This window comes from Equus quagga, chromosome 21 (genome assembly GCF_021613505.1).
Source record: "Equus quagga isolate Etosha38 chromosome 21, UCLA_HA_Equagga_1.0, whole genome shotgun sequence".
In the NCBI taxonomy this organism is placed as follows: Eukaryota; Metazoa; Chordata; class Mammalia; order Perissodactyla; family Equidae; genus Equus; species Equus quagga.
This window is the reverse complement of record NC_060287.1, coordinates 30,648,023-30,660,937: the sequence shown is the minus strand read 5'-3', so window position 1 is coordinate 30,660,937 and position 12,915 is coordinate 30,648,023. Positions and strand designations below refer to the sequence as shown.

Genomic DNA, 12,915 nt, shown 5'->3' with positions numbered 1-12,915 from the left:
TTGCCTTAACTATACTCAGTTAGTGGTCTGTTTGCAAAAGTAGTTCGATGATGCATTACTAAAACCCACCCTATAGATAATGTCTCTGATGCTTGGGTCACCATGGTAATGGGTGCTTGAGTTTTTCAGGAACTGAGAGTCGACTCCTTGTCCAGTTCAGGCTGGTTAAGATCACCATCAAATGGGCCTGCTCAGGTGACCAACAGGTTACCTTTTGTTGTCAAGGAGCTGAAAACTCCACACTCAGATCATGGTAAGGCCGCCATTTTGTGAACACACCTCCTGTGATGAGCCATGAAGCCTGACTACGCTTGCGCAGATCATGGGTTACCTCACTTCTCCTTACCTCTAATCGTCTATTTCCACACTTCAGACCACTCTGCCCCTTTGTCCCATAAATATCCCTAATCCGCATTTTCAGGGAGGTGAATTTGAGATTGGTGCTCCCATCTCCTCGCTTGGATACCTTGTGAATAAACCCTTTCTCTGCTGCACACTTGTCATCTTGGTGATTGGCCTATCTGTGCAGTGGGCAAAATGAACCTGGTTCAGTAACACAGTGCACAGCCCCTCCACCCCTCTGGGGCAGGTGAGGGGCCAGGAGGAGGTTCAGGGGACGCAGCCACAGGATGGAGGCAGGAGGATGGTTCCTCCCACCAACAACTGCACAAGTGCCCTGGCACCCTCTTCCAGGCCCAGGGCTGTAAGAACAAGTCAACTCAGGGAGGTGTGCTGACTCCAGGAGCCAAGGTTCGTGAGGAGAGGAAGTGGGAATCTTAGCCACTGTAGGTTTCTTGAGACCCAGGAATTTGCCCCTTCTCTAAAACCCTCATGCATCTCTGAGCCATCATGTGTTGGGCTCCAGCAGGGAGCGTTGGGATCATGGAGCTTGGAGAGGAGAAGGGCAAGGGACGACCCAGGGGCTCTTTTCAGTTCCTGAATTCTACAGGGCAGTGCCCACCCCCACCCCATATCTCTTTGCACAAACAGGAAATGAATGAGGGGCTACCAAGTTGTGTTAGAGGTGGGCACGGCGAGGAGCTTCTTGTCCTTGAGGGCACTTCCGAGGCAGGGCAGAAAGCCGCAGGGCAGAGGGGAAGCCCCCTTCACAGACATCCTTCAGCGCAGTCGAAAACGCAACCTGACCATCTGGGTGTGGACTTCTGGGAAACCAGGCTGAGACCAGCAGGATCACACTATCCTTTGCTTCTCTGGCCCTGGAAACAGCCCTGTGCCACATGGGCGGCCCTGAACTGACACTGAGAAGGCAGGACTGGGTTTGGATGACGTCCTGAGCTGTATCTGCATCAGGCCAGGGGCGTCAACCCAACTGGTACCCGTTCTGAAGCCCAATTCCTGCTTCAGGTGGGATGAGGCCTCCCGGCTTCTGGGAATAGGAGGAAGCCCCACCCACTGGTGAGGAGAATGGGTGGGGCTTGGGCTCTGGCTTGAAGACCACTCACATGGACTTATCTGCTTTTCCACTTCTTGGGGCCTCAAGTAAATGTCCCGCAACTGAAAACAGGGTCTCCAAGCCAAATGGGAAGGGTCCTGAGAGAGCCATCAGGCCACTGTGGAGCCAGCCCAGTTCACAGGGTTCCTGACAGACCACAGGACCAGCCCTGGATGGCCCACAGGGACCCATCAAACGGGACAGCTGAACAGTTGGCAACCCCCATCCCACACATGGTGCTTCCTTGTAGGAAAGCGGGAGGTCAGGGCTTAACTGCCTTCCACCTCTGTGAGAAAGGCTCAAGGTCCCATGAACTTGCAAGCTCGTGCCCAGTCCATTTTGACATAATCCAGGTAAGAAGAACAAATACCAGAAAATAACTTGTGTGCAGCCAGACACATCGCAGCTTTCACAGCGAACTTTTAAGCATGCTGCTTCCTACATGACTGGGAGATATTGTTCCCATTTTCCAGAAGCAAAGAGTGAGGCTCAGAGAGATTAAATGATCATTCAGACGTGTCAGAAGTATCGGGGGCAGACTCAGGACTCTGTGTCTGCTGTTGTTTGTTTTGTGGTTTTTGAAACATGTCCACTGCCTTGAAGCTTCTTATAGAAAAGAGAGAGTAACATGTTTAACTTGTTGGCACTTAATGTGTTTGTAGGGGTTTGTATGTGTGAACGTGCCTCTGTGTGTTTGTGCATGAGTGTGACTGTGTTGTGAGTGTGCACATATATGAACCTGTGTGTGTGTGTACATGTATGAGTGTGCATGGATGTGAGTGTGTGTGTCTGGGGAGCAAAGGGCTCGGGCATATGTATATTCAATTCCTGGGGATGGACCCATAGATCAGATTTCTGGTCTCTAAAAGTCCTTTCCTGGGCTAAATTCTATCCTTCCATCCCCATTTTCTGGGCAGTATCAGAAAGTATAACTTTGCGACGTTTTCTGTATTCTCCTCCAGCCCACATTTGGAGATTCTGTGTTCAGAAGTAAAGCTAATTTTTTCTTTTTTTTTTTTTTAAGATTGGCACCTGAGGTAAGATCTGTTGCCAATTCTTCTTTTTTTTTTTTTCCTTTCTTCTTCTTCTCTCCAAAGCCCCCCAGTACATAATTGTATATACTAGTTGTAGGTCCTTCTGGTTGTGCTGTGTGGGACGCCACCTCAGCATGGCTTGATGAGCAGTGCCATGTCTGCGCCCAGGATCCAAACCAGGGAAACCACAGACCGCCAAAGTGGAGCGTGCGAACTCAACCACTCGGCCACAGGGCCAGCTCTTAATTTTTTTCTAATTGTCAGGCCTCTTGGGCAACTAGAAGCCGAGAACGGCATCCCCTGCATCAGAGAAGCTTCACACGATCAGCCTCAAAGGAGGGCTTCATTCACAATTCGTCCACATTTGCACTATGTATGGTGTGCATTTTGTTTCAAAAACCACAGTATAATAGAGATTTTAAGGCAGCCGATCAACCCTGGAATATTTCTCACCTTCCCACATATGATCAACTTTTTCGGGGCCTGTGAACAGGCTGCTGGGAGGGGAAGACTGGCAGGACCTATTCGCTTTCCTACAATTACATTTAAAAATGGAACAGTCTTCAGGGCCTCTATTTCAGCCACCTGGACAAAGTCACGTGTGTCTTTTCAGACCTCTTTAAGGCTCCATTAAAATGTCTTTGTGGTTCACAATTCAAATACAGATCATCTCTAATTCAAATACCAATCATCTCTGGTTCAAAGTTGCTGTCACCATTTTAAAGAAAGCCCATTTCTGTTCATTTTATTTCTTTAAGTGGGGAATGTAAAGTAAAAAAAGAAAATTAAAGCTATTGGTTCCATGTAAACATTTTTATAATTTGTTCAATTTTTAAGGCACATGGAGTTAATGTAAATCATTTTAACATCTAAGAATACAAAGTTCGCACTAGTAACAAATGGTAGTCTCTTCATTTACCAAGTTTAAGGGCAACGTTGTAAATCTTATTTCACTCCTAAACAGATGTGAAACATGAACAATAGTGACACATACTAGACACAACCTCCAAAACTGTATGGCTAAAAAAGAAAGCAGACTGCTGGAGTCTCTCACGCTCAGATAAATCTGTAGCAGCCAGTAACAGGGACAGAAAGTGACCATAGTATCAAGGACTTTGTTTCTCTTATTAGACATTTTCCACTAAATCCCAGAGCAGTTACTGTTAATGAATTTTACTCTCTTCCAAATGAATTGACATAGAGCAGATGTATACTTTTTTTTTTAATGAGCATTTTAGCATCAACCGCACGCTACAACCAACTCAACAAGAGGGTTTTCTGTAAGATGTGCGTAAATGTCAAAGCAACACAGCCTGGCAGATAATGCTCAACCCCTGTGAGGTCTTGATGAGTATCTAAACAGCCTCCCATTTTGTCTTCCATGCCTTGAGTTGGAGCCCAGCAACCCAGCCCACACACACAGCTGTTGATGAGATGCTGGCTACAAAGATGGTGGAGGGGAAGCCACAGACAAACCAGAAAACCCTTTTGAGTCAACAGTTTCCACTTCTTCCCCAGTTTGACCACTTACCAGAACTGCCCGAGGGTAGTCACCACGAACTTAAACTCCTTGGATTTTCCCTGCCTGACCTCGAAATGAGATAATAAAGGGCAGAAAAACAACAGAGCCAGGCTAGCCCCACACGCCATCATCCTGGAGAAGTACGGTGTTAGGTCTTAGAGAGAGCAGTCATTAGAAGGAATCAAGGTGTGCTTGATTCACATTTCAACACCGGGCAGGGAGATTCTCCAACTTGCAGCTGATTTTAAGAGTCCTCCTGAAAGCATGGTCTCCGTGAGAGGGACTGGAGCAAGAGAAGGCATCGGAAAGGGAGCTGGAACAAAAGACACAGACAGGCACTCTCCCCCGTTGCCTTCCCAGGAACCAGAGGCAGTGCATTATGGAGGCAGTGACAAGGCAGAGTGGGGACCCTCCATGGCTCCTGGTCCCTGCCGGTCCCTGTGGGTCTGTGGACTCTACAGTTCTCACCCCTGTGAAACCTGATCACAAGCATCCTCTCTAGCTCTGCAGTGCGGAATCTCTTTGTTTTGTGTTCTCTATGGATGATCATCAAGGCATTCCCAAGAGGTTCCCTCTCAGCCCTCTACAATAAAGTGACACAAGACCACACATGAATGAGACTGTGTGTGCTGTGAAGGTCTGTGTGTGAGAGAGAGACTGAAGCCGGGGAAGATGCTCACCAATAAGTCACCAGTAGTTATCCAAGTGTAGTGACACTTCCGGTGATTTTTTTCTTTCTTCTTTATACTCTCTGACATTGTTTTAAAATAGGCATATATCATTTTGTAATTACAGAAACAGTATTTTCATTCTAAAAAAAAATTAAACTACTATTTTACAGGAGAAAAACAGGCTATGCATGATTATGAAAACTATCAGAGACAGACAAATTTTTTAAATCGAAGGAGGAATTGAACCCAAACTTAATCTGCTTTGAAACAAACTGAAAAACACGTGCCCTAAATATCATGGGTTACAATGTCAGTGAAGGGCAAAGACGTACATTAACATAAACTGGGCAATTGGTGTGGATAACAACAGATACTGAGATTACTCAGATACACAAGTGAGTTGACAAATTACAAGGCCACGTATGATTTGGTGTTGAGTGGATCCTGGATATTGTTAAAATATAGGCATTATTTTGCAAAGGATGGTTACTGGGGGAAAATGCAAAGAACACCATCTTCTCATAGCCTCGCTTGTACAACTGAGACAGAAGACGGAGAACACCCAGCTTCACTTCATTCTTTTCGCAACGTCCGAATAGGCATGCTCGATCTCCTGGTCAGCCGGACACGTGTTTGTGAACTCGTCCCTAGCATAAGCATTGTTCAAGTATCTCCAGATGCCAGTCATTTCAGAAGGAAATTCAAAATCTCTGTATCTCTTGGCCACAATCTGAAAATGAAGAGGAAATAATCAGCAAAAGGAAAACCCACCAACGTAGGCACTTAGATCAGACAATCCACTCTTTGAGGCGTGTAGTAGATTCTCTTTCTCAGGACGTCACCCTATAGCCCCGCTGGCTACCCCGAGTTGCATTTTGACTTTGCATGGGTCATACTGGGTATGGGAAAGCTTGTAAAGGTTCTGGACTGGAAACAGTGGCTCCCCACAATCCTGCCCACCAGTTCATCATCAATGATCCTTGTGATGCACTGACATGAATGTGCTCTGTCCTGCAGTGGGTTTCTCCTAATGTCCCCAGCAGTTTTCTCTTTGTGTTCTGCTGCTGTGTTATTTGGTGCCTAAAGATTTGTGACAGATCTTCAATTCAGATTGTGCCAGGACCACTGTGAACTGTCCTCTTTCTCCTGCCTGCTCAGCCTTACCTCCTGAAATCCCAAATATCGGGGTATGCTATTCCTACAGATGTCCACCATCCTGCCACTGACAGGATCATTTCATTGTGCATCTTCTGTGTGCAGAGGATAGATTCATGAACAAAATGGACACAAATCCTTACCTCATGGAAATAGTGGATGTAAGGAGAGGGCAACTGAGAATAAGCATCGTGGGCAACACAATGGTGTGGGATGTTTCCTTTGGCTGGAGGGGTGCCGTTGGGGAATTAGTCACAAAGGAGGGTGTATACCGTTGGGGACTGTATCAGTTTCCTGGGGCTGCCTTAACAAAGGACCACAGACTGGGTGTTTTAGAATAAGAGAAATTGATTCTCTCACAGTCCTGGAGGCCAGAAGTCCAAGATCAAGGTGTTGGCAGGGCCACACTCCCTCCGAAGGCTCTAGGAAAGGATCTGTTCCAGGTCCTTCTCTTCTAGCTTCTGGTCATTCCTTAGCTTGTGGCAGCATCACTCCAATCTCCAAATATGTGTGTGTGTCTCTGCGCCCAAATTTCCCTTTTATTAGGACACCAGTCATACTGGATGGGGGACCCACGCACACCACTCTAATATGACCTCATCTTAACTGATTACATCCACAAAGACTCTATTTCCAAATAAGGTCACATTCTGAGGTCCTGAGGGGCTAGGACTTCAACATTTGAATTTAAGGGACACAATTCACCCCCTAACAGGGACCCAGGGCTACAAAGGCAGCCTTGGGATGTCTGAATGACGTGAACATGGGACTTACCACAAATTAGAAGATCTCTGGGACTTATTTCTCAGATTTTGGAGGCTAGCAGCTATTGGTGCAACAAAACAGGACCATATAACGTTCAGAAAGCCCTAAAGTGTTTACCACCTTTTGCCTGAATTCAACCTACTGCTCCTACTGATGTTTAACGTGAAGAATTCTGCTTTCCTTTCTTTTTATTTTTTTTAAAAGATTGGCACCTGAGCTAACAACTTTTGCCAATCTTTCTTTTTTTTTTTCTGCTTTATCTCCCCAAATCCCCCCAGTACATAGTTGTATATCTTAGTTGCACATCCTTCCAGTTGTGGCATGTGGGACGCTGCCTCAACATGGCCTGATGAGTGGTGCCATGTCTGCGCCCAGGATCCGAACCAGTGAAACCCTGGGCCGCTGCAGTGGAGCACAAACTTAACCACTCGGCCACGGGGCCGGCCCCTCTGCTTTCCTTTGGTTTGCATTTGCCTGGTGCATTTTGTCCATCTTTTTATTTTAACATTTCTAAGTAAATTTGTTACATGTATGTTTCTTATAGATGTAATCTTGTTTTTATAGTTTCTAATTTAATGCTTACTTCGTTTTCCATCTTTTTGTGTATATTTGTGCATTTGTGTGTGTGTTTCCCTTTCTGGTAGTTTAGAAAGTTCACGGTCCGCTTCAATTCTTCCAGTCATTTCTTACATAACTTTAAATAAAGGGAATTCTCTATTTCTTGATTGATCAACTTTAGATGATCTCTATTTATTCCTGACTATGACAAATGAGGAAATTAGCATAACTACACTTCTTTCCATTTCTTCTCCCTTCTGCCCCTCCCGTTGGTTGTAAGCACATCCAAGTTTACTGTGTATTTTGATTCTGTCCTGTACCTAGAATTCCCACTGTTGTTTAGTCTTAGTTCTGGTTTTACATTTAAATAGGCTCTATATTGACCAGCAATCCTTTTATACCACACATCTTCTCTGTTCCTGGATCCTTACTTTTATTTTCGTTTTATTATTTCATCATATAGCAATACTATTTTTAAAAATGGCCCAAGAGTGCTTATTTTATTGAGACCAGAAGTCTAGGTAAAAAGGACAATTTACCCTGGATATAAAATTCTTACATCACACATCCTTTCCCTTAATTCTCTATAAATATTAAACCACTGTTTTCCGGTTTTTAATGCTGTCATGGAGACTTATGAGGCCAGTCTGAATTTCTTCCCTTTGTAGGTGGCTTTACTATTTATTATTTCACTATCAGTGCTATCGTTGTCGTTGTCATTGTCTGAGTGCCCAAAGGCTTCTTTTGCATCCTCCCAGTCCAGGACCTCATCGAACATGTCTTAGTGTCCTGGTTGCTCTGGACAATATTTTTCTAATCATAGCACGTTGTTTAAACTGATGGGTCAAGTCATCCTTGGGTTCAAAATCATTTTCCCCAGGAGCTTCCTTTCTTTCTTTTTCCTTTCCTGTTCTCTTGTTCCTGACTCTGCACATCTGGGATCTCTCTAATCTCCTTTGTCTCTTGTTTCTTCTGCATTAGATTTGGGATGATTTTCTCAGACCCACCCTCCGAATCCCTGACCGATTGCTGAGACGTCTTTTTCTCTCTCTTGCTACTTCTAATATAACTTTTATTTCTGAAACTATCTTGTCCTTGTCTTTTTCATGAGCTCTGCCAGCCTGATTTTCATCTTCTTTGTGATGTTATGTTTTTTTTGGCATCTTGTGTCTTGTCTTTGAGCTTCTTCTCAAAAGATCCGCGCTCTCTTTCTTTTCTTTGAAGCCATAGAGAAGTCTCTGTCTGGAATGTTCTTTCATCTACTGGAGCAATTCTTCATCAGATATGTGTTTCTCACCTGCCTTTTCCTCTTTTTTCCTTCTCTTTATCCCTTTTCCCCTCCCATTTTTGGTCTCTTTTGTCTACATGGAGGTCCCACTTGGACTCTTTCTGGTTATTAATGATCTTTTAATGAGGCAGGTCAATTGGTCCTACTATTCCTTAAAAATAGTGTGGAGCGCAAAGAGACCGAGATGGGGCAACTGGTAGACCAATTTGGATATTTACCCTCAAATACCCTCTCCCCAATTGCTGATCTGTACTCTGCCCCAGGGACACGTCAGGGTGAGGGTTAGGGTCAGGCTCAGGGTCAAGGTTAGGTTTAGGGTTAGGGCATCTTCCACTCTGAGGCTCAAAGACTAGGCAGGAGGTCACCATGGCTAAAAATGACGCGCTGGTAATTCATAGTCTCTCTTAACTGGTTCACGGCTTGTTTCTTTTCTCTGCTCACAAAGCAGTCACAAAGCAGAATCCTGCCTCTCTTTTCTCTGCTCACAAAGCAGTCACAAAGCAGAATCCTGCCTCCCTTCTCTCCTCCACTCCACCTCCCCTCCCTGTGCCTTTGGAAAGAGGACAGATGGCAGAAAACAAAGATGGCTCCTCTGTATGGCTCCTCCTTCAACTCTGCCTCCCCAGAGATCTCAGCTTGACAATGATCTCTGTAGGGATATTCTTCACTTCTCTGTGGCCCACTCCATGCCCTAGGCCTCAAACAGAGAAGTCTGGGCTGGGTTTTTAAGGACTGTGTTATTTACTTTTACAAAAATCGAAACCTTGCTAAAGATATAGAGAACCACGCCTTGGCTCTGTGACAACTTGCACTGGAGGAAATTTCTTCATCTTTGAGTTGGTGATCGGTCCTTTTCTGGTTTTACGAAAGATGAAGCTAATGCTCTATTTTTTCAAATTGTTTTTGCTGGGTTTCAGGAAGGGAAATAAATTATGAATTCCTTTACTCTCTCATCTTTTACCATAAATTCCTTTAGACTGATTCTCATTTCCTTTCAGAAGTGCTCCATCCTGGAAGATTATTAAGCTGTTTGATATTTTGAGTGCTAAATGGCTTTGAAGATTTTGCTGTTAGGTCTTACATTGGAGCCATGTACTGCTTTACTTTACTCTGAAGTTTACCCTTTCTACTGAAAACTTAAAATAGTCCTTTTTTATAGAGCCTTAACAAGTTGCAATTGATGTTGTTTGGCTGGGGTATTTCTCTTGCTCTTCCCCAACATCCGTGTACCTCTGTGATGCTACACTAGTCATAGAAATGATTAGAACACATTCACTAAAGGGATTAAACCAGAACACAACTACATAAGTATTTGTTGGAAAATAGCTCCCAAACTTCCAATTTGGACAATCACCAATGTAGCAGGTTTGAGGGGCTGAGAGGCTTTCATTAAACGTTAGATGTCGGGGCACTGGCAAAGTTATGGAAAAGAATGTTCATGTGTGGGATCAGCAACATATTTAAGGCTTGGATTTCAAATTGGTACTCCTTGAGTACAACAGGGAAAAGAGAAGAAAGGGGAGAAATGGGGCAAGGATTGGGAGGGGCATAAGGAAGGAAGAAGAAATGCAGGAAGAGAAAGACAAGGGAATGACGTGGGTAACCAGTGGTGGCTGGGAGCCCACAGGAGCTTCAGGGCCACAGACTGTGTGACCCTAATTGGTAAATTTCTAATGCCAATTCAGTGCGTTATCAGAACACAGGGCCCTTGACTTGTATTCCTCTGTGTCTTCTCTCCCAACTGCCCTATCCTTATACCAAGGGCCTAGCTCTACACCTGGTGGGATTTCATCATCGAGATGGCTCAGAACAAGTCTTGGGCTTCTTCCTGGGGCATCTGGGGCTACTGAGGGCCAAGGACATAGCAACAGTGATAATCAGAGTTAACACCTGTAAGTGACAGAGAGGCAGGGGGCACTACTGAGAGACAGCCGTAACCAAGGAGTCCAAGCAAATGTGGGGCCATCTGCCTTGGAATCTCAGGATCATCCCCGGAAGTTCTGATTTCGTAGGTCAGGGGCTGGATGAGGGCATTTACATTTCTAACAAGCTCCTCTAACAATTCTTATGCCTGCTAATGTTGGAGAATCACTGGTCTAGGGAACCTTTAAACCCTAATAGTATATGACCCATGACTCTTATTATATGAGAAGACAGGATGCTCAATCTGGCAGAGGCCCAGCCAAGGAGCTGTCAGCTACTCCCTCGCTGTAGAAGGTGGATGTTTAGTTTACGCCAATTATCACCAACAATTGACTGAATTCATACTTTAATACTCACAGACTCCACGCATCACCTCTAAGCCTTCCCTCAAGCTGCTTTCACACAACTTTTCCTTAGTCTGTGGGGGTAAGACTTGAAAAGAGAAGGAGAGAGGATGGAGGAAGAGAAGCCAAGTTTGCAGATGCTTCTGGAGAATATGTGAAGAATACCTAAGAATATCTATATATCTGAAACTTGGGGTTTGGCTGCCTCACACAGAAATAAGCTAGACTTTTTAATTCAAGAGTCCACATTTTAGATAGTTTTGATGTCTGGCCAAAACACAAGTCAAACAAAATAAAACAAAGCCCCATTCATGTATTCAGCACCGCGGTAGGAGGAACGACCAACCTTAATAATATGGAGCTTGGGTAAGAGGTTACAGTCCGCGAGCGTGAGCTCGTCTCCGTCCAGGAACTTCCTTCCAGAAACAGCAACTTCCTCAGTGCTGTCGGCATCTATTTCATCAGGCAGAGGGCTATTTAAGTAATTATCCAGCTTCTTCAGGGCCTTTAACAGGTTCTTTTCATAAACTAAACAGAAAGGCAAAAAAGGACTAAGATAAGCCATGTGAGTTAGCGTCACTTTTCTCTAGATGTGAAGGAAGGAGACTGTCCCCTTTCCTTCCCAAGACATGGCCGGTGGGCAGTGGGGAGTTGGGAAAGAAGGAGGTGGATTTACAAGATCTGAATAAATCACTCATTCCTCCCTTGAAAAGAATGTTGGTGTCTACACAACACTGCTACTTCTAGAACACATTCATTTCTTCAAACATCTTCATGGAAATCCCATAATGAAGTAGGCAGTGGCAGAAGGTTCATTTGAACAGCTGGGTCCCCAGCTGAGAACTCCTGGTAATGATTACTTTCCCCTAAAAAATGTCATCTTCTGGGCTCTCAACCTCTAGAAGAAGTGCTCAATCTCTTGAACCCCATGTGCAGACTCAAAGTTGGAAGGACTTTTTCTTATTTCTAGACACAGGTCCCTCCCCGCTGTGAAATGAGTCAGAATTCCCAGGATCTCAGAAGAAGCCCCATCAGAGGCTGCATGGAGGTCCACGTTGCAAACCGAGAACAGGAAGATGGGAGCTACTCACTCTCGTGTGCATCCTTCTTGGTGTTCTTAATAAATGCTGAGAATTTGGCAAACACGTCATTTCCTGCGGAGTTAGAATCAGGGTGTTGAGTTCCCAGCTTAGGGTACCTTGAAAAATTCAAAATGGAAGGATCACACACAAGCAGCGTTTGAGTTAGGATAATACAACGGGGAGGGGGGAGTATCTTCCTCAGAGTGGATATAAAAATGAAACCTTCCCCTTGAATATCTTCCTAATCTTTTTATCTTCAAGGTTGGAAGCAGCACATTCTAGGGAAAGCATGAAACTGACTGTACTCATCCTGGGACACAGGGCCCCACCTGGCCTCGCTGGGCTTCATTGCCTCCCTACTAAAATGAAGGTGAGGGACCAGAAGGTTCTTTTCCAGGTCTAGCACCCATGACGTTGTCTGCTAACACACACGCCTACCTTCCAGCAGTGTATGTACCTAGGAAATGACCCACCCACACAACACTGACCAACCTCCTCCTCCTCACTTCCTGCTGTCAAACCCTAATCACCAGCCTGCAGGTGCAGAGCAAAGAAATCCAGCCACCTTAACTCAAGGGTTCCAACCCGCTCTGTGTTTTCTGCAGCACACCACGGTATAGTTAGGAAGTAAGCACCATGGCCGCAGAAAACCAAACACACAAAGCCCAGAGCTTTAGCATGGTCTGTGAAGGGGGAAAGTGACGATCGAGCTGTGAAGGCTGTTTTGATGAGGCCTACCTCGGGGGAGCTAATTTCTCCTCTAAGAACTCCTCGATCTTATTCACATCTGTCTTGACTTCACCATCAAAAGTCATAAAAGGAGGGTTTGTTCCGGGCGCCAGGTTCTGCAGGTCCGCGGGTTTCCTGGGTGGGAGGGAACGGCGGTGTTTACAGGCAGCCACAGAGTTTGGGTTCATTTCCAAGGCTTAGCCGTGCCCGCCCCAACTTGAGAGAAACAACCCTTGAGGATTTCAAAGCAGGTTGTGGGTTTGCAAAATGTCCTACTGGTGATGAAAGTGGGGCCCTTTTTCTGGATATGGACGTGAAAAGTTAACTCTCCCCAGTGCTATCAACCAGGAGTACTGTTCAGATGGGCTTTCCAGAGGTTCACAGCTGACCA

General features: G+C 45.1%; 1 protein-coding gene across 1 annotated transcript in view; it reads right to left on the bottom strand.

Annotated features, from left to right (window-relative positions):
- Positions 1-3,451: 3,451 nt before the first annotated feature.
- The window catches only part of CLIC6 (chloride intracellular channel 6), a 40,590-nt gene continuing 31,126 nt past the window's right edge, over positions 3,452-12,915 (bottom strand). The window contains exons 3-6 of the mRNA XM_046648161.1: positions 12,534-12,659; positions 11,805-11,911; positions 11,060-11,241; positions 3,452-5,410 (exon numbers count right to left, since the gene is read on the bottom strand). Of these exons, the coding sequence (XP_046504117.1) occupies positions 5,249-5,410; positions 11,060-11,241; positions 11,805-11,911; positions 12,534-12,659 (577 nt within the window). The 3' untranslated portion in view covers positions 3,452-5,248. The remainder of the gene's footprint in view (positions 5,411-11,059; positions 11,242-11,804; positions 11,912-12,533; positions 12,660-12,915) is intronic.